General features: G+C 51.2%; 2 protein-coding genes across 3 annotated transcripts in view; one reads left to right on the top strand and one right to left on the bottom strand.

The window, feature by feature from the left end:
- Window positions 1-2,046, bottom strand: part of LOC134339755 (ribosomal protein S6 kinase alpha-5-like) — a 48,122-nt gene extending 46,076 nt beyond the window's left edge. The window contains exon 1 of one of the 2 annotated variants that reach the window (XM_063036520.1): window positions 1,267-2,046. In XM_063036520.1, the coding sequence (XP_062892590.1) occupies window positions 1,267-1,321 (55 nt within the window). In that variant the 5' untranslated portion in view covers window positions 1,322-2,046. The remainder of the gene's footprint in view (window positions 1-1,266) is intronic. The other variant, XM_063036519.1, reaches the window with a different exon arrangement.
- Window positions 1,820-18,306, top strand: LOC134339756 (uncharacterized). Its single transcript, XM_063036521.1, has 2 exons — window positions 1,820-2,892; window positions 17,698-18,306. The coding sequence occupies exon 1, from the start codon at window positions 1,820-1,822 to the stop codon at window positions 2,840-2,842; it is 1,023 nt and encodes a 340-aa protein (XP_062892591.1). The 3' UTR covers window positions 2,843-2,892; window positions 17,698-18,306.
- The last annotated feature ends 7,892 nt before the right edge of the window (window positions 18,307-26,198 follow it).

The following is a 26,198-nucleotide window of genomic DNA, read 5'->3' as shown; positions in this document are numbered from 1 at the left end:
TCCTGGAATAGGTTAAAAGGTCAGCACAACATCCTGGGCCGAGTGGCCTCTACTGTGCTTTTCTCATGTTCCAGAAAAGGGAGGCGAAGGATTCCCACATCTCCAGACCAGACAGACACACACACACACTTACTGACACACACATACACTTACTCACACACACACACACACACTCTCACATCTCACACACACACACACTTACTGACACACACACACACTTACTGACACACACATACACTTACTCACACACACACATACACACACTCACACACACACATACACTCACTCACACACACACACACACACACACACACACTTACTGACAGACACATACACTTACTCACACACACACACACACACACACACGCTCACACACACTCTCACATCTCACACACACACAACCACACACTCATGCAAACACACACAGACACACACTCACATCTCACACACACACAGACACACACTCACATCACACACATACACTCACATCTCACACACAGACACACATACATTTCACACACACTCACATCATACACATCACACACGGACACACACTCACATCTCACACATAGACACTCACATCTCACAGACACAGACATACCACATCACACACATACACACTCACATCTCACACATCTCATACACACACACTCACATCACACACATATCACATCACATGCATACACACTCACATCTCTCACACACACATAACACACAGACACACACAGACATATCACATCACATACATACACACTCACATCTCACACAGACACACACACACACTCACACACACTCACATCACACACATATCACATCACATGCATACACACTCACATCTCTCACACACACACACCTCACACATAGACACACACATCTCACAGACAGACACACACAGACATATCACATCTCACACACACACACGCACACACACAGCTGTAACGATGCGGCGACCCTGATTGGCTGAGGGCGACCAGAGGGGGTGAACCAGACCTTATGCCCCCCGTCGGTGGCCCAATCAGAGCGGTCGGTCAGCACAACCCCCCACCTCCACCCCCGTCACCCCGGAAGGACGAGGGGAGAAACCGGGTGGGTGCTCCCGTCCGTGATCGGATCGGCCCGTTCAAATTCACACACACACACTCACTCACTCAAAATCGTGAAGAGCAGCGATGTTATCGCCGGGGGATCCCCACACACCGGGAAAAAAAGACGCCAACACGGGGACCTACTACACTTAAAGGCGAAAATCCAAATTCCGCGACTCACCGTTTTTGAGTTCGTGTTTCACAACAGTCTGCTCCTCCTCGACGCTCTCGTCCATTGCTCCTGGAATTCTTTTGAAAAATTAATTTTCGCGTGCGTGACTGTGACTGCTTCTCCCCCCTAATCCAGGCGAGACGCCTCAGCGCGGAATATCCACGATGGTTTTTTAAAAAAATCTCAGTCGTTTAGTAGCAAATGTAATGCAAAGCAGGCGGGATCCTTCAGAAATGTGTCAAAGGAGGGCGAGCGAGCTGGGCGGACAGAGGGCTTGTCAATTTCAGCTTGTAAAAATTTCACCCCCTTTTCATCGATTTCAGGCCGGCAGCGCTGGACTGCTTGTCAATTTCAGCTTGTAAAAATTTCACCCCCTTTTCATCGATTTCAGGCCGGCAGCGCTGGACTCCTTGTCAATTTCAGGCGCCGTCTTTGTAAATTTCACTCCCCCTCTTCGTCAAACGCAGGCCGGCAGATCTGGAGTCCTCCTTAGCAATTTCAGGCGCCGTCTTGTAAATTTCGCGTTGGTTACAGATTTACAAGGTTGCAAATCCGAGATACGATGTTGCAGATTCGCCTCTCTCTCTCCCTCCGCACCCCCCTCTCACCTCCCCTCAGTCACTCTCAGAATATTGCAAACCCTCCGCCCCACTTCACTGCCACCGCCAATTTTAGATACAATGTCGCAAATTGCCCACGATCTATTTCGGAGACAATGTTGCAGATTGGCCGGTCGTCCCCGATACAATGTTGCAGATTCGACGATCGGCTCCTGTTACAGATCACCCCGCCCCGTGGCTGTTTTAGTTACAAATTCCACCCCCTCCCCACAAAGAAAAAAGAAATCCCCCAGATCTCTCTTTCTCGCACTCACGTACAAACACGGGGCACGGTGCAGGCTTGGCCCCCGCGGAACGCCCCAAACCCCCTGTTCCTGTCCGTCTTTCGCTGGGACACACACAGCTCCGGGCCGAGTCACCCAACTCAGGAGTTTGATCAGATGATAGTCTTGTTACATTTTGATACCTTACTTCGTTTTAAATCCTATTGCTTTCTCAATTGTGTTTATTTAATTCTCTCTCTCTCTCTCTCTCTGGACTCGATCGTTTATGAGATGTTCCCCGTTTTTTTTTGGCGGCTGGCGGCTCTCTTCCGGGAAATTTCAGATTACACACTCGGCAAAATATGCGCATTCGGAGGCTGCGACCGCCCAGGCCCGGGGGGGGGGGTGGGGGAGGTCGGCGCTGATCCCACAGCCAGGGGCCCGGGCGGCGAAAGTTCGAGCCTCCCGGCCCCCGAGAGGAGTTTTGACCGCCTTCCCTTCCCTCCGGAGGGGTCAGCTCACCCGGCGAAGTCGGGGGACGGCCGCCAGGGTGCGCACAGCAAGATCCCACAAATAGAAGCCGGGAGGGGTGGGGGAGAGAAGGTCGGCGCCATTGAACGGGAGAACTTTGTGTGTGTGTGTGTGTGGGCAAAAGGAACAGGCATTTCGGCCCGCCGAGTCTGTACCTATTTACACCGGCCCCGTTTTATTCTCCCCCCCCCCGACCCCCGGCACTCTCATCGGAAAACCAGGGGAGCTTAAAGAAGGCCCCAGCAGAACAGGTGACAGCGAATCTTGAAGGATTCCTACAGGTATGTTAGGAGCGAAAGGGATTGAGAGGGACAAAATCGGTCCTCTCGAAGGTCAGAGCCTTTAAGAGTGGGGGGGGGGCGGGAGATCTTAAATGATTTTTTTTGCATCTGTATTTACTCGGGAGACGGCCACGGAGTCTATAGAAGCGAGGCAAAGCGGCATCAACTTCGTGGACCCTGCGCCGATTACAGAGGAGGAGGTGCCTGCCGCACTGAGGCGATCGGAGTAGGTACATCCCCCGGGGGGCAAGTGCTGACATCGCCAGCAGCCCTGGCAGAGATATTTAAAGCATCCTCAGCGACAGATGAGGCGCTGGAGGATTGGAGGGCAGCCAATGTTAGGAAAGGCTCCAAACATTCACCAGGGAAGTTCTAGGCCGGTGAGTCTGACCTCAGTAGTGGGAAAGGTATTGGAAGGTATTCTCTGGGACTGGAGCATTTGGATAGGCAGGGACTGATTAGGGATAGTCAGCATGGCTTTGAGTGTGGTAGGTCATGTCTAACCAGTCTTAGAGTCTTTCGAGGAAGTTACCAGGAAAGTGGATGAAGGGAAGGCAGTGAATGTCGTTGTCCACATGGACTTCAGCAAGGCCTTTGACAAGGTCCCGCATGACGGGCCAAGAAGGTTCAGTCGCTCAGCCTTCAAGATGAGGTAGTAAATCGGATTAGACATCGGCTTTGTGGGAGAAGCCAGGGTGTGGTTGTAGATGCAAACACGAGGAAATCTGCAGATGCTGGAATTTCAAGCAACACACATAAAAGTCGCTGGTGAACGCAGCAGGCCAGGCAGCAACTTTTATGTGGTAGTCGAGGTTTGCCTCTCTGACCGGAGGCCTGTGACTAGTGATGTGCTGCAGGGATCGGTGCGGGGTCCATTGTTGTTTGTCATCTCGGTCAACAATCTGGATGATGATGTGGTTGACTGGATCAGCAAATTTGCAGATGACACCAAGATTGGGAGTGTGGTGGACAGTGAGGAAGGCCATCATGGCTTGAAGTGGGATCTGGACCAGCTGGAAAAATGGGCTGGAGATGGAATTTAACGTAGACAAGTGTGAGGTTTTGCACTTTGGTAGGACCAACCAGAGTAGGTCTTACACAGTGAATGGTCGGGCACTGAGGAGTGAGGTAGAACAGAGGGATCTGGGAATACAGGTCCATGATTCATTGAAAGTGGTGTCACAGGTAGATAGGGTTGTGGAGAAAGCTTTTGGCATATTGGCCTTCATAAATCAAAGTATTGAGTACAGGAGATGGGATGTTATGTTGAAGTTGTATAAGACGTTGGTGAGGCCTAATTTGGAGTATTGTGTGCGGTTTTGGTTGCCTACCTACAGGAAAGATGTAAACAAGGTTGAAAGAGTACAGAGAAATTTTACAAGGATGTTGCCGGGTATGGAAGACCTGAGTTATAAGGAAAGATTGAACGGGTTAGGGCTTTATTCCTTGGAACGTAGAAGATCGAGCGGACCGGAAGGTCGCTCTGAGACCGGAAGCTTTGATGACAACTGCAAGATCCCACAATCAGGAAAGTGTTTGAATTTCCGTGCTGCCTGGTGACTGCTGGGCTCACAGTGGTCCGAATAGCCTCAGCCCTGTTTTAGAAAATGAATCACAGTGCTGGGGGTACGTTCAGACCACCTAACCCCTCTGAAGCACAAGAGTTTCTGCAGGTACAGGAAAGCCAGAGTAACACACACACACACACACACACACACACACACTCACACTCACACTCACACACAGACCCACACACACACAGACACACACTCACACACACAGACACACACACTCACACACAGACAGACACACACTCACACACACAGACACACACACACTCACACACACACGCATACACAGACACACACACACACACACACACACACACACACACTCACACACACAAACACACACACAGACACACACTCACACACACACACACTCACACACACTCACACACACACACACACACACTCACACACACACACAGCCACACACACTCACACACAGACACAGACACACACACGCACACAGACACACGCACACACACAGAGACACACACACACGCGCGCACACACACACAGACACATACACACACACACACTCACACTCACACTCACACACAGACCCATACACACACACAGACACACACTCACACACACAGACACACACACACACACACACACACACACACAGACACACACACACACTCACACACACAGACACACACACACACACACACACACACACACACACACACACACACACACACACACACTCACACACAGACACACACACACACACACTCACACAGACACACACACACACACACAGACACACACACACACACACTCACACAGACACACACACACAGACACACACACACACACACAAAGTGCTGGGGGATCTCAGCAGGTCGGGAGGCGTCTATGGAGGGGAATAAACAGTCGACGTTTCGGGACAGGACCCTTCATCAGGACTGGAAAGGAAATGGGGAAAAAATCAGAATAAGGAGGAATGGGGCGGGGGGGAAGGAGTACAAGCTGGCAGGTGACAGGTGAGACCAGGTGAGGGGGAAGGTGGGTGGGTGTGGGAGGGGGGAATGAGGTGAGAAGGTGGGAGGTGATGGGTGAGACCAGGTGAGGGGGAAGGTGGGTGGGTGGGGGAGAGGGGGGATGAAGTGAAACACTGGGAGGTGATAGGTGAGACCAGGTGAGGGGGAAGGTGGGTGCGTGGGTGGGGGAGAGGGGGGATGAAGTGAGACACTGGGAGGTGATGGGTGAGACCAGGTGACGGGGAAGGTGGGTGGGTGGGGGAGAGGGGGGATGAAGTGAAACACTGGGAGGTGATAGGTGAGACCAGGTGAGGGGGAAGGTGGGTGGGTGGGAGAGAGGAGGGATGAGGTGAGACCAGGTGAGGGAGACCAGGTGAGGGGGAAGGTGGGGGAGGGGGGGATGAGGTGAGAAGGTGGGGGGGGGGAATAGTTGATATCAGGTGAGAGGGGCTGCCTCTCTCTGCTATTCTGCAGGTCACCCTTGGACAAGGTGTAGCACCTGGTGTCACATTAAGCCGTGGGATCAGGTGGTGGATGGTCGTATGAGCAGCCGGTGCAGATTACAAGTCCTGGTTATCTGACCGGGCAGACAGTCTCTGCAGAGTATTGATAATGGCTGCGGGGGTCGCCCATCTTGTAAAGACACTGCCCAGAAGAACACAATGGCAAACCAGTTCTGTACAAGATTGCCAAGATGCTCATTCCAAAAACTGCCCCGAGGGGGAGTCTGCTCTCATTTGCAGGACCTCACTGTGGAGTGGTAATTGAACCGCTAACCTCAGGGTCACAGAACCAGACGATGGGTCCATCCCTTCCACTGCCTTGGAGAAGCAGCCGGCATAATCACAGATTCCCCCCGACCCCACCCCGGGCATTCTCATAATCACAGACATCCCACCCCAAACATTCTCATAATCACAGACCCCCCACCCCAAACATTCTCATAATCACAGACACCCCACCCCAAACATTCTCATAATCACAGACACCCCCACCACAGACATTCTCATAATCACAGACACCCCACCCCAAACATTCTCATAATCACAGACACCCCACCCCAAACATTCTCATAATCACAGACATCCCACCCCAAACATTCTCATAATCACAGACATCCCACCCCAAACATTCTCATAATCACAGACACCCCCACCACAGACATTCTCATAATCACAGACACCCCCACCACAGACATTCTCATAATCACAGACACCCCACCCCAAACATTCTCATAATCACAGACACCCCACCCCAAACATTCTCATAATCACAGACATCCCACCCCAAACATTCTCATAATCACAGACACCCCCACCACAGACATTCTGATAATTTTTAATCTGTCCCTGGCCCAGGCAGTTGTCCCCACAAGCTTCAAGATCGCCACCATCGCGCCAGTGCTGAAACATTCCACTGCCACGGGCCTGAATGACTTCCGCCCAGTTGCACTCACCCCCATCACTGCAAAGTGCTTTGAGAGACTGGTTCTATCACACCTGAAATCCTGTCTGCCCACTACCCTGGATCCCCATCAATTTGCCTATCGCACCAACAGGTCAACAGAGGACACCATCTCCACAGCACTTCACTCTGCCCTGGCCCACCTGGACAGCCACAACTCTTACATCAGAATGCTGTTCATTGACTTTAGTTCAGCATTCAGTACTGAGATCTCCTCCAAGCTGATCGCCAAACTTCGCCAGCTCGGTATCAGGTCATCCCTCTGCAATTGGACCTTGGACTTTCTGACTAACAGACCCCAATCAGTTAAGTTAGACAACCTCTCCTCCTCCACTCTCACCCTGAACACCGGCGTGCCTCAAGGCTGTGTGCCGAGCTCTCTTCTATGACTGTGTTCCTGCACATGGTTCTAACTCCATAATCAAGTTCGCCAACGACACCACGGTGGTTGGCCTGATCAGTGGGGATGACGAGACGGCCTACAGGGACGAGGTCCAGCACCTGGCTGCGTGGTGTGCCGACAACAACCTGGCCCTTAACACCCAGAAGACCAAGGAGATCATTGTGGACTTCAGGTATGCCAGGAGTCACACTCACGTCCCCATCTACATCAATGGAGCTGCAGTGGAGCGTGTATCAAGCTTCAAATTCCTTGGTGTCCACATTTACGAGGATCTCACCTGGTCCCTGAACTCCTCCATCCTGATCAAAAAGACGCAATAGTGCCTTTATTTCCTGCGGAGCATGAAGAAAGCTCACCTCTGTCCCAGGATACTGACAGACTTTTACCACTGTACCATTGAGAGCATACTCACCAACTGCATCTCAGTGTGGTATGGCAATTGTCCCGTATCAGATTGCAAAGCACCCCAGCATGTGGTGAAAACTGACCAGCGGATTATCGGCACCTAATAGCCCACCATTGAGAACATCTACCATAAACACTGCCTGGGCAGAGTGAAAAGCATTATCAAGGATGCATCTCACCCTAACCATGGACTTTTTACTCTCCTCCCATCCGGTAGGTACTACAGGAGCCTCTGCTCCCGCACCAGCAGGCACAGGAAGAGCTTCTTCCCTGAGGCTGTGACCCTGCTGAACCTCTCATCACAGCGCTAAGCAGTATCGCACCCATATTGTACTGTCTCAGTACTTTTATATTTGTGTGCTGTAGCTCTTACTTTTTATTCGCAGTTATTTTGTAAATAACACTATTCTTTGCATTTCATTGGCTTTATATCTGTACTCGGCACAATGAAAATAAAATTGAATCTAATCTAATCACAGACCCACCCCACCCCAGACATTCTGAAAATCACAGACCTCCTAACCCAGACATTGTGATAATCACAGACCCCACACCCCAGACATTCTGATAATCACAGACCCCCTAACCCAGACATTTTCATAATCACAGAACCCACCCACTCGAGTCATTCTGGTAATCACAGACCCCCCCACCCCGTATATTCTGAATATCATAAACACTCAACCCAGACAATCTGATATTCACAGACGGCCCCATCCTGGACAATTTGATAATGACAGACACCCCCCCCCACCCCAGACATTCTGATAATCACAACCCCCTCCCACCCCAGACAGTCTGACAATCACAGACTTCCCCACCCCAGACATTCCCATAATCACAGACACCTCCACCCCAGAATTCTCATTATGACGGACCTCTCCCCACCCCAGACATCCTGATAATCACAGACCCTCCCACCCCAGACGTTCTCATAATGACAGACGCTCGCAATCCTGAGGTTCTGATAATCACAGATACCCCATCCCAGACTTTACATAATCACAGACCCTGCCCACTCGAAATATTCTGATAATCACAAAGCACCCACTTCTGACATTCAGATAATCACAGACCCCCTAACCCAGACATTCTGATAAATACAGACCCCCGCACTCCAGACAGTCTGATAATCACAGACCTACTCACCCCAGACATTCTGATAGTCCCAGACACCCGCACCCCAGACATTCTGATAATCACAGACACCCCATCCCAGACATTGTGATAGTCACAGACACCCCCATCCCAGAAATTCTCATAATCACAGACTCCCCCATCCCAGACATTCTGATAATCACAGACACCCCATCCCAGACATTGTGATAGTCACAGACACCCCCATCCCAGAAATTCTCATAATCACAGACTCCCCCATCCCAGACATTCTGATAATCACAGACAACCCATCCCAGACAGTCTCAGAATCACAAACCCCCACCTCAGACATTCTGATAATCACAGACCCCCACCCAAAACATTCTCATAATTACAGACCCCCACCGCAGATATTCTGATAAAAACAGAACCTCCCCATGCCAGATATTCTGATAATCACAGACCCCCCCACCCAAGACATCCTGACTATCACAGAACACACCACCCCAGACATTCTGCTAATCAGAGACCCAAACCCCAAACATTCTGATAATATCAGACGCCCGCACCCCAGACATTCTCATAATTACAGACCCCCACCGCAGACATTCTGATAATCACAGACTCCCCACCAGAGACATTCTGATTATTACAGAACACACCACCTCTGACATTCTGACAATCACAGAACCCCCCCATCCCATTTATTCCAATAATCACAAACAGACCCACCCTAGACAGTCTGATAATCACAGACACCCCCAATCCCAGACATTCTCATAATCAGAGCTCCTCCCACCCAGACAATCTGATAATCACAAACCCTCCACCCCGTATATTCTGCTAATCACAGACCACCCCCACCCCAGAGATTCTCATAATCACAAGACCAGCCCATCCCAGACATTCTGTTAATCACAGACCCCCCCACCCCGTATATTCTGATAACCAGAGACCCCCACCCCAGATATTCTGATAATCACAGACTGTCATAGTGGGGGGGGGGCTAGTGAGGTGGACTCTAATGCAAGACAGAGAAGCACTAGGAACAGGACTAGGCATGACATGGAAGCAAGGGGAGAGGGGAAATAATGAAGCTGGACATGACACAGGCCCTTGACAAGACAAGGATTCAGGGCCTGGGCTAGGACTTGACTAGGATAGCACAACCAGGACAATGGAACTGGGAACTAGGAGCCTGGGCTTGGACTCCAAGCCAGAGACTGGACAAGGACCCAGAACCTGGGTCTTGACTTGGGTTCCGACCCCGGAACTAGGTGAAGGCATGACGAGGCTTGGGTTCTTCGAGGCTAGGGTACTTCAAGGCTTGGGCATGGACTTCGAGCCAGAGACTGGGCAAGGACCCAAAACCTGGGACTTGACTCAGACTCGGACTCCAGAACCAGGCAAGGACATGACATGGCTATAGGACAGGACTGGATGTGAGACTCCTGGACAGGACAAGGAAACCCCAGCACCGGGCTGGGCAAGGTACTCCTAGGCTGGGCAAGAAACATGGACAAGACGAGAACGCAAAGTCATGGCTTGGACAGGACAAGGTTCTTGGATCGTGGCTAGGATTGGACGAGATCCCGAAGCCTTGACTTGGTTGAGGGAGAGACAGGAACATGGAACACAGAGCCGGGACCCCTCCTTGGGTACAGGACATAGGGCCGGGACTCATTACACAGAATGCAGAATACGATGAGACGGTTCTCAACACTAGGTAGCGGCAAATGGCTGGACCTACCTAGTGAAGGCATGGACACAGACGGTTTCCAACACTAGGTAGCGGCAAATGGCCAGACCTACCAGCAAAGGCGAGGGAACAAAGACAGATCTCAACACCAGGTAGCAGCAAACGGCCAGACCTACCTAGCGAAGGCGTGGACACAGAGACAGCTCAAAACAATGATAGGCATTTCCTTATCTTGCTCCAGCAAATGAACTTGACAGCAGTGCAGGTGAGGGTTACAGGCGAGGTGAGGCGAGGCTCCGGGAGGAAGGTGAAGGGAAGGGGTACAGAGAGGGGATACGGACAGGACAATCCAGTAGACAGAGGCTGAATCCCGAAGCTATTTATGAAACCAGCCCAAACGAGAATCAGCTGCCTCAACAGAAACTGGGGGAAATCGGAAAACCTGGAATAAGGAACATGGACCGGACCGTGAACCAGAATGCGGATTTCACAGACCGGACCATGACACAGACACCCAGCATCCCAGACATTCCAATAATCACAGACCCACCCACCCCAGACATTCTGATAATCACAGACCCCCCACCCCAGATTTTCTGATAATTACAGACCTTCCCCACCCCAGAAAATCTGATAATCAAAGACATGCCCCACCCTAGATATTCTAATAATCACAGACCCCCCCACCCCAGACAGTCTGATAATCACAGACCCCCCCCACCCCAGACATTCTGATAATCACTGTCACCCCCACCCCAGACATTCTCATAATCACAGACCCCCAGACCCCAGACATTCTCATAAACACATACCCCCCCTCCCTGGACATTCTCAGAATTACAAGACCCCCATGTTGGACATTCTGAGAATTACAACCCCTCCCGACCCCGGACGTTCTCGCTATTCCCCCTCCCATCGGGAGGAAGATAGGAAAGTCCAAATGCGCGTCCCACCAGTCTCGAGGACGGCGTCCAGCCTGTGGTGATCAGACTCATGAATGGATCTCTCGTACAATAAGATAGACTCTTGGCCTCAGGATCCACCTCGTTGTGATCTTCCCTTCTATCGTTTACCCGCACCACACTCTCTCGTCGCTGTTACTCTTCATTCTGCATTGTCCCTGCTTCACCTGGTCCCGCCTCGATGCACAATGTACAACTCTCTGACCTGTGTGAACAGTGTTTCTGACAGGCTTTTCCCTGCCCCTCAGTCTACGTGACCACAATAACCAATACCCACAATGTCAGACCCTTCAGCCCGTCGTGCCGTGCTAGCCACCCACATTACTCTCATTTCCCAGCACGCCGTAGCCCCTCTACCATGGTGATTCAAGCGTTGTTCTCCGCCCCCCCCACCCCCAGGCTGGCTGCATCGCCGTCTGGTGCGGGCAGTTCGAAGGCGCAGGAACGCACGAAGCTGCAGGGAGTGTTGGACTCCCGGAGGCCTGATGCCCCACGCCACCAGGTTCAGGAACAGCGACTTCCCTTCAACCGTTCGGTCAGAACACAGGACATAGAACGTCACGGTGCATTACAGGCCCTTCGGCCCATCATGTTGTGACGAACCTCCATCTGTGCCCCTCATTTTATATCTCCGTCAAGTCACCTCTCGCCCTCCTTCCCGCCAAACAGGAATGTCCCAGCTCACTCAACCTCTCCCCTTAAGACATGCTCTCTAATCCAGGTGAGTCTCCTCCGCACCCTCTCTAAAGCTTCCACACCCTTCCCAGAATGAATCGACCAGAACTGAACACAACAATTCATTGAAAGTGGCGTCACAGGTAGATAGGGTCGTAAAGAAGGCTTTTGGCACATTGCCCTCCATAAATCAAAGTATCGAGTACAGGAGATGGGATGTTACGTTGAGGTTGTATCAGACGTTGGTGAGGCCTAATTTGGAGTACTGTGTGCAGTTTTGGTCACCTACCTACAGGAAAGATGTAAATAAGGTTGAAAGAGTACAGAGAAAATTTACAAGGATGTTGCTGGGTCTAGAGGACCTGAGTTATATGGAAAGATTGAATAGGTTAGGGGTTTATTCCTTGGAACGTAGAAGATTGAGAGGAGATTTGATAGAGGTGTACAAAATTATGAGGGGTATAGATAGGGTAAATGCAAGCAGGCTTTTTTCCACTGAGGTTGGGTGGGACTACAAGCAGAGGTCATGGGTCAAGGGTGAAAGGGGAGAAGTTTAAGGGGAACATGAGGGGAAACTTCTTCACTCAGAGGGGTGGTGAGAATGTGGAACGAGCTGCCACACAAGCTCGATTTCAATGCTTAAGAGAAGTTTGGATAGGTATATGGATGGTAGGGGTCTGGAGGGCGATGGTCCCGGTGCAGGCCGATGGGAGCGGGCAGTTTAAGTGGTTTCAGCACGGACTAGACGGGCCGAAGGGCCTGTCTCTGTGTTGTACTCCTCTACGACTCTGACCCCACGTGCGGTCTACCCACCGGTTTGTAGAGCTGCAGCATCTCTGGACTGCCAAAGGAGCCCGAGGACCCGGGGAGAACCCACGCACTCCTCGGCGAGGGCGCACAGAGACCAGACTTAACCCGTCTCCCCTGTGAACGCGGCGTCTCCGATGCTACGTGCCCGCCGCGCTGCTGCAGGCCGGCGAACTTTGCACCTGTGGGCTCGTTGCATCCGACAGGTGAACTTGACTTCGACCCTGAGATGTCCTGGGGGAGTTCCCGCCTCCACCCGCCACCCCTCCACCCCTCGGCCGAGGTAGAGATAAGCTGAAACTCTCAGACTCGCCTCCGAGGAGTGAAAGCATCTCCGCCTGGTTCGGCAACACCAATGCCCCCGAACGGAAAATCCCACACGGATTCAGCCCGGTACTTCAGCGCCCCGGTCCGAGAGTCAGGCGCGTCCCGAGGCTTGGAGGATTTAAGCACAAGGCTGGAGGTCTGCCTATTTGATGTACGATTTCAGATTCTCTCTGAATCTTTTTTCGGGGCTGCCCTGATTGTGACTGCCATACTGAAGCTCACCGTAGAGCAGCTGCCTGGGGATTCTTGTTTCACCCATACAGATTACGTGGCCAGTCCAGCGTAGCTGGGCCTGGAGGATCCTTGCCTCAGTGCTTGTGCTGTTGGCTCTGTCAAGGACTTCCTGGTTGGTGATTCGGTCCTGCCATCGAATCCTCATGATCGACCGCAGAGAGCGCATGTGAAACTGCTCCAGCTGTTTGATGTGCCTGTGGTACAGGGTCCAGGTTTCACAGCCGTACAGGAGAGAGGTGACGACCACAGCCTTGTACACCTTGAGCCTGTTTGAAAGCTGAATGTCCTTGTGCTCCAGAACTTTGACATGGAGTTTCCCCGAGTGCCTGGCTGGCTTTCTGGATCCTTGCTATGATCTCTTTGTCAAGGGATCCGTCACTGGAGATGGTGCTCCCTAGATACTTGAAGCTCTCCACATTCTTCGGGACAGTGCCGTCGATGGTGATGCATGGCTGAGGAGGGTGACTGTCTGGTGCAGGTTGTAGGAGAACCTCTGTCTTACCGAGGCTGATTGTCAGACCGAACAGCTTTTAGGCCGTGGAGAACTTGTGGACAATCGTCTGCAGGTGGTTCTCCTGGTGGGCCACGAGGGCACAGACATCAGCAAACAGGGCTTCCGTGATGAGCTTCCTCATCATTTTGGTCTTTGCAGCAAGGTGTCTCAGGTCAAACGTCGATCCGTCTAGGCGATATCTTCTGTAGATACCCAGGTCTAGGTCCTTAACAGTGTGCTTCAGCACGTGGGTGAAGAAGAGATTGAAGAGCAGTGGTGATAGAACGCACCCTTGCTTCACGCCATTTGAGATGTTGAAAGTCTCAGATGGGGAACCATCTGAAACACTTCTCCTGTCATGCCATCATGGAGCAGGCAGATGAGTGCAGTGAAGCCAAGCTTTCTAAGGATGATCCACAGTGCGTTTCTGTTGACCGTGTCAAACGCCTTCGTCAGATCAATGAAGACAGAGTCTAATGTCATGCTCTGTTCCAGGCTCTTCTCCTGTATCTGTCTCACTGCGAAGATCATGTCGACAGCGCTGCGTTCGGGACGAAAGCCCCATTGCGACTCGGGAAGGTTCTCTTCTGACACTGTTGGAATCAGTCTATTGAGGATGATGTGGGCGAGGATTTTTCTGGCAATGGAAACATTTTTTCAGTCTTGGTCTGTCCTTTGTTTTGTGATATCACACCGGAGGAAATAATGTATCATTTCTTAATGCATGCATTACTAAATGACAATAAAAGAGGACTACGTGTCTTCATAATCTAAGTAGTGAGATGCCTCTGTAGTTCCCACAGTCGGTCCTTGAACCTTTATTTTTGTAGAGGGCGATTATCGCTGCATCTCTGAGGTCAGGGGGCATCTCTTCTTCTTCCCAGGCTGCTGTGGAAAGCCTCAAGTGATTCCTTGCTGAGTGCCTTGTACAGTTCAGCAGGTATTCCATCCTTGCCATTGCTCATCTGCATGATAGCCTTCTTGACTTCATCTATCGAGGGAGGATCATCTAGTTCCTCGTGAATAGGCTGTTGGGGGATTTGGTCCAGAGCAGACTGGTCGACCGACGAAGGGCAGTTCAGGAGCTGGCTGAAATGCTCTTTCCATCTGTGTCGGATGCTCTCCTTGTCCTTTAGCAGTGTGGTTCCATCAGCAGACAACAGTGGAGATGAGCCAGATCTTGAGGTGCTGAAGATCATCTTGATGGAGCTGAAGAGCAGCTTCGAGTTGTCGATGTCGGCGAAGCATTGCACCTCTACTGCTTTCCTATCCCACCACAGGTCGCGCATCTTGCGAATTCCCCGTTGGGCATGGGCCTGAAGGGACTTGAACCGCTCTTTTTTGGGAATGGAGCTTGGGTCGTTTTGCCACTCCATGAATGCTTTGTTCTTCCTGGCCAGGAGATCTTTGATGACACTGTCGTTCTTGTCGAACCAATCTTGGTGGTTCCAGTCCTTGGGGCCGAGGACTGATTTCGTTGTCTCCGTTACCATCTCTCTAAACTGATCCCACTTCTGGGTTGGCCCACCAATAGACAATAGACAATAGGTGCAGGAGTAGGCCATTCGGCCCTTCGAGCCAGCACCACCATTCACTGTGATCATCCACAATCAGTATCCCGTTCCTGTCTTCTCCCCATATCCCTCGACTCCGCTATCATTAAAAGCTCTATCTAACTCTTTCTTGAAAGCATCCAGAGAATTGGCCTCCATTGCCTTCTGAGGCAGAGCATTCCACAGAACCACAACCCTCTGTGTGAAAAAGTTTTTCCTCAACTCCGTTCTAGATGGTCTACCCCTTATTCTTAAACTGTGGCCTCTGGTTCTGGACTCCCCCAACATCGGGAACATGTTTCCTGCCTCTAGCATGTCCAATCCCTTAATAATCTTATATGTTTCAATCAGATCCCCTCTCTTCCTTCTAAATTCCAGTGTATACAAGCTCAGTGGCTCCAATCTTTCAACATATGACAGTCCCGCCATCCCGGGAATTAACCTCGTGAACCTACACTGCACTCCCTCAATAGCAAGAATGTCCTTCCTCCAATTTGGAGACCAAAACTGCACACAATACTCCTGGTGTGGTCTCACCAGGGCCCTGTACAACTGCAGAGGGACCTCTTTGCTCCTATACTCAACTCCCCTTGTTATGAAGGCCAACATGCCATTAGCTTTCTTCACTGCCTGCTGTACCTGTATGCTTATTTTCAGTGACTGATGAACAAGGACACCTAGATCTCGTTGTACTTCCCCTTTTCTTAACTTGACACCATTCAAATAGTAATCTGCCTTCCTGTTCTTACCACCAAAGTGGATAAATTCACGTTTATCCACATTAAACTGCATCTGCCATGCATCTGCCCACTCACCCAGCCTGTCCAAGTCATCCTGCATTATCTCAACATCCTCCTCACATTTCACACTGCCACCCAGTTGGTGGTGTGTTGGCAGACAGCTTCTCATTAAGGGTGGTCTGGAACTTGTGAAGATACAGCGGCTCTTGGAGTCTGGCGGTGTTAAAAGCTGTTCTGATGAACTTAGGGCACTTGGGATGGTGGGGAGCAATTCGTAGCTTCAATGTGGTGCGGACAAGCCTGTGGTCCGTCCAGCACTCCGCTCCTCGCGTGGCTCTGGTGATGAGAACATCCCGGATGTCTCGGCGACGTACTATAATGTAGTCGATCATGCGCCAATGTTTGGATCTTGGGTGCATCCAGGTTGTCTTGTACTTGTTCTCCAGCCTGAACACTGTGTTTGTGATGAGGAAGTCACATTCTGCACATTTGCTAAGGAGCAAGAGGCCGTTGCTGTTCATATTGCCAATACCATGTTTGCCTAAAACCCCTTCCCAGCGACGGTGATCGCAGCCTGCTCGGGCATTGAAGTCACCGAGCAGGATTAGTTTGTCGTTGGCAGGGACTGAGCACTGAACAGAGCTAAGGTTGGCGTAGAACTGTTCAACGGTCTCGTATTTGCTGGTCACGGTTGGGGGCAAAACGCTATTGACTGTTGTGTGACGTTTGTGGCTGAGGGGCAGTTATATTATAAATTATAGTAATTTGTTATAAATAGTATGTGCAACAGACAGTCAATATAACATCAGTGTGAGTTCATCAGTCTGATGTCCTGGTGGAAGAAGCTGTCCCGGAGCCTGTTGGTCCTGGCTTTTATGCTGCGGTACCGTTTCCCGGATGGTAGCAGCTGGAACAGTTTGTGGTTGGGGTGACTCGGGTCCCCAATGATCCTTCGGGCCCTTTTTACACACCTGTCTCTGTAAATGTCCTGAATCATGGGAAGTTCACATCTACAGATGGGCTGGGCTGTCCGCACCACTCTCTGCAAAGTCCTGCGATTGAGGGGGGTACAGTTCCCATACCAGGCAGTGATGCAGCCGGTCAGGATGCTCTCAATTGTGCCCCTGTAGAAAGTTCTTAGGATTTGGGGGGGCCCATACCAAACTTCCTCAACCATCTGAGGTGAAAGAGGCTCTGTTGTGCTTTTTTCACCACACAGTTGGTGTGTACAGACCACGTGAGGTCCTCGGTGATGTGGATGCTGAGGAACTTAAAGCTGTTCCCCCTCTCAACCCCAGATCCAGGGCTATTTTTTTCTTTTATTGTTTGCACGATTAATTTTTTCTCCCTGCACATTGACAGTCTACTTTTTAAAAAATGCGTTCTTTCAGGTTGTTTGTTTCGTGGCTGTCCGTAAGCAGACAAATCTCAAGCTGTATAAAGTATACAGTATGGAAGTTGTCCTGTCCAAGACCGGAAGAAGCTGCAGAAGATCGTGAACACGGCGCAGCGCATCACACAAACCAATCTCCCGTCCTTGGACTCACTTTACACCGCACGCTGTCGGAGCAGTGCTGCCAGGATAATCAAGGACACGACCCACCCAGCCAACACAATTTTCGTCCCTCTTCCCTCCAGGAGAAGGCTCAGGAGCTTGAAGACTCGTATGGCCAGATTTGGCGACAGCTTCTTTCCAGCTGTGATAAGACTGCTGAACGGATCCCAACCTGGATCTGGGCCGTACCCTCCAAATATCCAGACCTGCCCCTCGGTTTTTTTGCACTACCTTACTTCCAATTTTTCTATTTATGATTTATAATTTAAATTTTTAATATTTACTCATTTTAACTATGTTTAATATTTATAATATTTAATATTTGTAATCCAGGGAGTGGGAAGCACAGAATCAAATATCGCTGTTATGATTGTACGTTCTAGTACCAATTGGTTGGCGACAATAAGGTATAAAGTATAAATACTTCAAGAATAAATAAACTTTGAACACTGTGACCACTTTTCACAACAATGAACTTTTTTTTGCTCTAATCATGTTTGTTCTTGTATAACCTTTTAAATTCACATTTTATTTATCTTTTTCTTGTGAATGTTGTATCAGAATCACATGAAAATTCTTGTTTTGCGGCAGCAGTAGCGTGCCAACACAAAATGTCTGTAGAATACAAGACAGGTAAACTACAAAAATATAAGGAACAGTGAAAAAAAACAAGAGAAAATCTGCAGATGCTGGAAATCCTGCTGGGGGAACTCAACAGGCCAGGCAGCATCTGTGGGAAGGGGCCAACAGTCGACGTTTTGGGCCGAGGCCCTTCATCCGGACTGGGGAGAAGAACATTCTCCTTCAGCATTCCCCATTCCTGTTTCCCACTCTCATCTATCTCCTTACCTGCCCATCACCTCCCTCTGGTGCTCCTCCTCCCTTCCCTTTCATCCCTGGTCTTCTGTCCTCTCCTGTCAGATCCTCCCTTCTCCAGCCCTGTATCTCTTTCACCAATCAACCTCCCAGAGTTTTACTTCATCCTTCCCCCTCCCACTTTCACCTATCACCTACCACCTTGTACATCTCAATCCCTCTCCCCTCCCGCTTTCACCTATCACCTACCACCTTGTACATCTCTCCCCTTCCCGCTTTCACCTATCACCTACCACCTTGTACATCTCAATCCCTCCACCCCTCCCGCTTTCACCTATCACCTACCACCTTGTACATCTGTCTCCCTCTCCCCCTCCCGCTTTCACCTATCACCTACCACCTTGTACATCTCAATCCCTCCACCCCTCCCGCTTTCACCTATCACCTACCACCTTGTACATCTGTCTCCCTCTCCCCCTCCCGCTTTCACCTATCACCTACCACCTTGTACATCTCAATCCCTCCACTCCTCCCGCTTTCACCTATCACCTACCACCTTGTACATCTGTCTCCCTCTCCCCCTCCCGCTTTCACCTATCACCTACCACCTTGTACATCTCAATCCCTCTCCCCTCCCACTTTCACCTATCACCTACCACCTTGTACATCTGTCTCCCTCTCCCCCTCCCGCTTTCACCTATCACCTACCACCTTGTACATCTCAATCCCTCTCCCCTCCCACTTTCACCTATCACCTACCACCTTGTACATCTCAATCCCTCTCCCCTCCCACTTTCACCTATCACCTACCACCTTGTACATCTCAATCCCTCTCCCCTCCCACTTTCACCTATCACCTACCACCTTGTACATCTCAATCCCTCTCCCCTCCCACTTTCACCTATCACCTACCACCTTGTACATCTCAATCCCTCTCCCCTCCCACTTTCACCTATCACCTACCACCTTGTACATCTCAATTCCTCTCCCCTCCCACTTTCACCTATCACCTACCACCTTGTACATCTCAATCCCTCTCCCCTCCCACTTTCACCTATCACCTACCACCTTGTACATCTCAATCCCTCTCCCCTCCCACTTTCACCTATCACCTACCACCTTGTACATCTGTCTCCCTCTCCCCCTCCCGCTTTCACCGATCACCTACCACCTTGTACATCTGTCTCCCTCTCCCCCTCCCGCTTTCACCTATCACCTACCACCTTGTACATCTCAATCCCTCTCCCCTCCCACTTTCACCTATCACCTATCACCTTGTACATCTCAATCCCTCTCCCCTCCCACTTTCACCTATCACCTACCACCTTGTACATCTCAATCCCTCTCCCCCTCCCGCTTTCACCTATCACCTACCACCTTGTACATCTGTCTCCCTCTCCCCTCCCGCTTTCACCTATCACCTACCACCTTGTACATCTGTCTCCCTCTCCCCCTCCCGCTTTCACCGATCACCTACCACCTTGTACATCTGTCTCCCTCTCCCCCTCCCGCTTTCACCGATCACCTACCACCTTGTACATCTGTCTCCCTCTCCCCCTCCCGCTTTCACCTATCACCTACCACCTTGTACATCTCAATCCCTCTCCCCTCCCACTTTCACCTATCACCTACCACCTTGTACATCTCAATCCCTCTCCCCTCCCACTTTCACCTATCACCTATCACCTTGTACATCTCAATCCCTCTCCCCTCCCACTTTCACCTATCACCTACCACCTTGTACATCTGTCTCCCTCTCCCCTCCCGCTTTCACCTATCACCTACCACCTTGTACATCTCAATCCCTCTCCCCCTCCCGCTTTCACCTATCACCTACCACCTTGTACGTCTCAATCCCTCTCCCCTCCCACTTTCACCTATCACCTACCACCTTGTACATCTTCCTCCTCTCCCCCAACCTTCTTCCTCAATCCCGATGAAGGGTCTCGGCTCGGAATGTCGACCGTTCACTCTTTTCCTGGCCTGCTGGGTTCCTCTGGCATTTTGTGCGTTTTGTAAGGTAGTTTTCGGGGTGTGGGGAGGGGGTTCTCTCTCCAGTCAGATGGTGGGGGCGGGGGGTGAAGCTGCCCTCGAGACGGTGGCAGTGGGTCTTCAAGCTCCTGTGCGATGACAGGATTCGGAAACGGGCACGCCCCGAATGGCGAGGCTGCTCGGTGATCAGTGCTGCCTCCTTGAGGCACTGCCTTTTCGAGGTGCCCTCGATGCTGGGGAGGGTTGAGGAGCTGGGTGAGTCCACGAGCCTCTGCCACCTCTTGCCATCGGGTGCGTTGGACCCTCCGTGCCAGGTCGTGACGCAGGTACTCCAGCAGCGTTTGAGAGGCGGGTACACCGATAGGAAAGGTTTAGAGGGCCAACATGGGGCAAGTAAGACCATTCGGTCCACTCAATCATGGCTGGTTTATTCTCCCCTACTTTGCTTTCTCCCCTATCAACCTCCGCTTTAAATACACCCGATGACTCGGCCCCCACGTACTCTGGAGACTCACCACCCTCTGGTCTGGGTGCTACTGGTACCATGTAACCCAGTGCTACCTGTCGCATGGTCGGGTGGTCGGCGACTAAACCGGCTCCCCCACCAGGCTCGCCCGGTCAGCAGGGTGGCTGGACACCCTGCAGGACGACAAACAAGACATGGACCCTCTCGTAGGGTCGACGGCCATCTAGCAAACACGTGCCGTGAAACGCGGAAAGGGCATCCCTTACATCGAAGGCTGGTCTGACCGTTCACTGCAACAGAACCTCCCCCCAGCCGTTTTGGACCCCCACCGTGCCGCTGGATCCGGGAGGGGATGTCGAGAGGGTGGGTCTGGACCTGTGCAACCCCCTACTCACCTAAAATCCACTCACGCACACGCTGTTCCTTTCTGAGGGGTGGGGTATCCTCAAACCCCACTAACTGACTGAAAGGAACCATCATCAACCTATGGGATGGAGAGAGAGAGAGAGAGAGAGAGAGAGAGAGAGAGAGAGACAGACAGACAGACAGACAGACAGACAGACAGACAGACAGACAGACAGACACTGACTAAAGAATTTCCTCCTCATCTCTGTTCTAAAGGGACATCCTTCTATTCTGACACCTCCCCTCCGCCACAGGAAACATCCTCTCCACATCCCCTCAATCCAGGCCTCCAAAAGGTTTCAATGAGATCAGGGGTCAAGAGGAGGGGGAAATTGGGGAGAAGATACGGGACGGGGTATTAAATAAGGGAGGGAAGAAGAGGAGTGGAGTGGAGTGGAATGGGACTAAATCCATTCCACTGGAATTCTGGTCCACCTCTTCGCTACAACCGCCTGCCGAAGGGAGCGGTGAGGCAGCTTGGTGGGAAAGGACGAGATGGGCCGAAGGGCCTGTTTGCAGACTGTAGGACTCTACTAGGGTGGGGGAGGGGAGGAGTACCAAGCACCCCACCGAGGGTTAAAGTCACTGAGATGGAGAGGCCCTTCAGCCCGCTGTTCGCGCTGGGTCATACTATCCCGCTCGAATTCCCCTTGTCGGCATGTTTAATAGAAGCGGTTCTACTTCAGGCAGCAGTAACGCTATTATAACCAAGAGCAGCCAGTTTCCCTTTGAGGTCACCCTCTGCTGCTTGTGGTATAAAACTCCCCTGCTCGTGGAATTCACCCTCTCCGCCCTGCCAGTGCGTGACTTGTGGACGCCTCTGGTAAGCCCCGAACTTCACTGCCGTGTTCCACCCCCTCCAGCGGCCAGATGGGTTTCTGAGGCACGAGCTGGTAGTCACGGGCAATCCGGATCGGATTTGACGAGTTTCACGTTTACTTACTGAGAGACAGAGTGCGGAATAGGCCTTTCAATCCCTCCCGTGACCCCCTCCCACCGATTTAACCCCTAGCCTAATCACGGGACAATTTACAACGACCAGTTAACCTCCCTGCCGGTACGCCTTTGCACTGTGGGAGGAAACCCACGCGGTGGCGGGCAGAATGTGCAGGCAGCGGCGGGAATCGAACCCGGGTCTCCTGCACCGTGAGGCGTAGCGCGAGCAACTACGCGACCATGCCACCCTACAGCATCCCCCCCCCGCCTCCAACCCCGCAATTGCCCCGGGGGTCTTGGAGATGCAGAATCACAGGGAGGAGGCACTTTATCAGTGTGGTAGGATTGGTCAGAACTGGTGTATGATGGGATACTTGACCATTCTGGGACAGCTGGGCTTAAGGCTGCTGATGCCTGTCGAGAGTAACCTTGGATGATAAACGCAGTCCCAGGAACTCCAATTAATAAGATACTAGGGCCCCTGCAACCAGGAAGGAGGATGCGTCTGGGGGTAAATCTTGAGCCCCGATAACAGGGAACAAAGAGGACTGTTCAACCCGTGCTGAGAGAATAATTGACATCTTTTAAAACGATTGATCTTGTACTGACCGTGGGATGCCAAACAAAGTTATGTGAAGTTGCTTATCTTGATGTATAAATATGAGCTCGATATAACCTAAAAATCAAGGCTCTGCTGGCAGTGCAGACTGCTGCTGACTCTCTATGATATCATGTTAATAAACTCTTAAAACGAAGCTCGAAGTCATGCTGGTGTTCCTAGTTAGTGTTTCCATGACAATGAGGTACACCTGCTCGTTAATGCAAATATCTAATCGGCCAATCACATGGCTGCAACTCAGTGCACAAAAGCATGCAGACATGGTCACGAGGCTCAGTTGTCGTTCCTATCAAACATCAGAATGGGGGAAGAAATGTGATCTGAGTGACTTTAACTGTGGAATAATTGTTGGTGCCAGATGGGGTGGTTTGAGTATCTCAGAAACTGCTGATCTCCTGGGAGTTTCACGCGCAGCGGTCTCTAGAGTTAACAGAGAATGGTGCGAGAAACAAAAAGAGTCCAGTAAGGAACAGGTCTGTGAGCGAAAATGCCTCGTTAATGAGAGAGGTCAGAGGAGAATGGCCAGACATCAAATAACCACACATTACAACGGCGGTGTGCAGAAGAGCATCTCTGAACGCACAACACGTCAAACCATGAACTGGCTGGGCTACAGCAGCAGAAGACCTCGGACACACTCTCAGTGGCCAGAGGTACTTAATAAAGTAGGCACTGAGTGTAGGTAACAGAGAAAATTAGTCAGGTGGCTGGAATTGCATTGAGGTCCTTTGCTGTCGTAGATGTACATACCCAGGGTATTTACAATCAGTGGCACTTTATTACATACCTCCCGGACCTAATAAGGCAAACCCTGAACGTATGTCCGTGGGCTTCTGCTGCTGTAGGCTGTCCACTTCAAGGTTTGACATGTTGTGAGATGCTCTTCCGAATACCACTGTTGTAACATGTGGTTATTTGAGTTTCTGTCGCCTTCCCGTCAGCTTGAACCAGTCTGGCCGTTCTCCTCTGACCTCTCTCATTCACAAGGCATTTTTGCCCACAGAACTGCCCCTCACTGGATGTTTTTTTTTGTTTCTCGCACCGTTCTCAGTAAATTCTAGAGACTTTTGTGCGTGAAAATCCCAGGAGATCAGCAGTTTCTGAGATCCTCAAACCACCCCATCTGGCACCGACAATCAAAGTCACTCGGATCACATTCCTTCCCCCATTCTGATGTTTGGTCTGAGCAACAACTGAACCTCTTGACCGTGTCGGCGTGCTTTTACGCATTGAGTTGCTGCTACGTGATTGGCCGATTAGATATTTGCGTTAACGAACAGGTGTACCTAATAAATCGGCCACTGAGGGTACATCCTGGATATGTGCACACAAAGCCAAGGTGTTTATACTCTGGGCACGGCTACCGTAAACTTGAACTTGAAAGGGGGAAAAGCCCCAGGGAGGGGTAGAAAACTTAATGCTCGTGCCACTGAGTGGGACATGAGGTTTTGTTCCCCATCTGCTTCTGCATACACCTCTCCTCTCATGTTCCGGTTCCACCAGCCAGATTCGATGGGCGGAACAGCCTCCAGCTCGGCAAACGCGTGCAGCTCGGATGGTTTGGGAGGAACCATGGTGGGTGTCGTAGATCTCGCCAAACGCAACTCCTGCCTGCTTCCAAATGTCTAAATCCCGGAACGGAGTGCCCGAATCCGGGGAAGGGGAGCAGGCGGGAGGCCGTTCAGACAGGCGTGCTCCGTTCCGCCGGGACTCCAGCCCGCTTTGTCTCTACTGCCCGGTATCTGATCCCAAGGAAAAGCTCCCTCCCCCCTCCCACGGAGGTGTCCACACCAGGACGAGTGGACGTCTGACTGGCTCGAACCGGTCAGAGACCCATGTAAGGGTTCAGAACAGTAAAGGGCCAATGAACAACCTGCCGGAAGCGCTCAGGAGGTCGAGTGGCGCCTGCGGGGCAGAGAGAGGAGTTATCTCCCTTGCTGCATCGTGGATTGGTGTGGGATCTCCAGTACAGAGGAACGCAAGTGGCTACAGGGAGTGGTGGGGCAAGTCAGGTCCATCGCGGGCACAGCTCTCCTTGCCTTTGAGGGCCAAGGTTCTGAAAGCCTGTGCCAACCTACGGGTGTTTTCAAGACATTTTCAACCTCTCACTGCTACAGTCGGAAGTTCCCTCTTACTTCAAAAGGGCAACAATTATACTGCTGCCCAGGGAGAACAGGGTGGGCTGCGTTAATGACTATCGTCCAGTACAGTGATGAAATGCTTTGAGAGGTTGGTCATGACTGGACTGAACTCCTGCCTCAGCAAGGACCTGGACCCATTGCAATTTGCCTATCGTCACAACAGGTCAACGGCAGACGTAATCTCAATGGCTCTTAACTCTGGTTGGGCCACACTTGGAGTACTGTGTCCAGTTCTGGTCGCCTCACTATAGGAAGGATGTGGAAGCATTGGAAAGGGTACAGAGGAGATTTACCAGGATGCTGCCTGGTTTAGAGAGTATGCATTATGATCAGAGATTAAGGGAGCTAGGGCTTTACTCTTTGGAGAGAAGGAGGATGAGAGTAGACATGTTAGAGGTGTACAAGATAATAAGAAGAATAGATAGAGTGGATAGCCAGCGCCTCTTCCCGAGGGCACCACTGCTCAGTACAAAGGGACATGGCTTTAAGGTAAGGGGTGGGAAGTTCGAGGGGGATATTAGAGGAAGGTTTTTTACTCAGAGAGTGGTTGGTGCGTGGAATGCACTGCCTGAGTCAGTGGTGGAGGCAGATACACTAGTGAAGTTTAAGAGACTACTAGACAGGTATATGGAGGAATTTAAGGTGGGGGGTTATATGGGAGGCAGGGTTTGAGGGTCAGCACAACATTGTGGGCTGAAGGGCCTGTAATGTGCTGTACTATTCTATGTTCTATCTTCACACGGCTTTAGACCACCTGGACAACACAATCACCTACGTCAGGATGGTGGTCATCGACTATAGCTCAGCATTTAATACTATCATTCCCACAATTCTGATTGAGAAGTTGCAGAACCTGGACTTCTGTACCTCCCTCTGCAATTGGATCCTGGACTTCCTAACCAGAAGACCACGATCTGTGTGGATTGGTGATAACATCTCCTCCTTGCTGACGATCAACATGT

The sequence above is a fragment of the Mobula hypostoma genome, chromosome 30 (assembly GCF_963921235.1).
Source record: "Mobula hypostoma chromosome 30, sMobHyp1.1, whole genome shotgun sequence".
In the NCBI taxonomy this organism is placed as follows: domain Eukaryota; kingdom Metazoa; phylum Chordata; class Chondrichthyes; order Myliobatiformes; family Myliobatidae; genus Mobula; species Mobula hypostoma.
Note: the sequence above shows the minus strand (reverse complement) of the source record. Positions and strands in the feature narration are given on the sequence as shown.

Excerpts from the sequence above, each read along its gene's own strand:
- LOC134339756 (XM_063036521.1), top strand. The coding sequence starts at position 1,820 with ATGTTGCAGATTCGCCTCTCTCTCTCCCTCCGCACCCCCCTCTCACCT.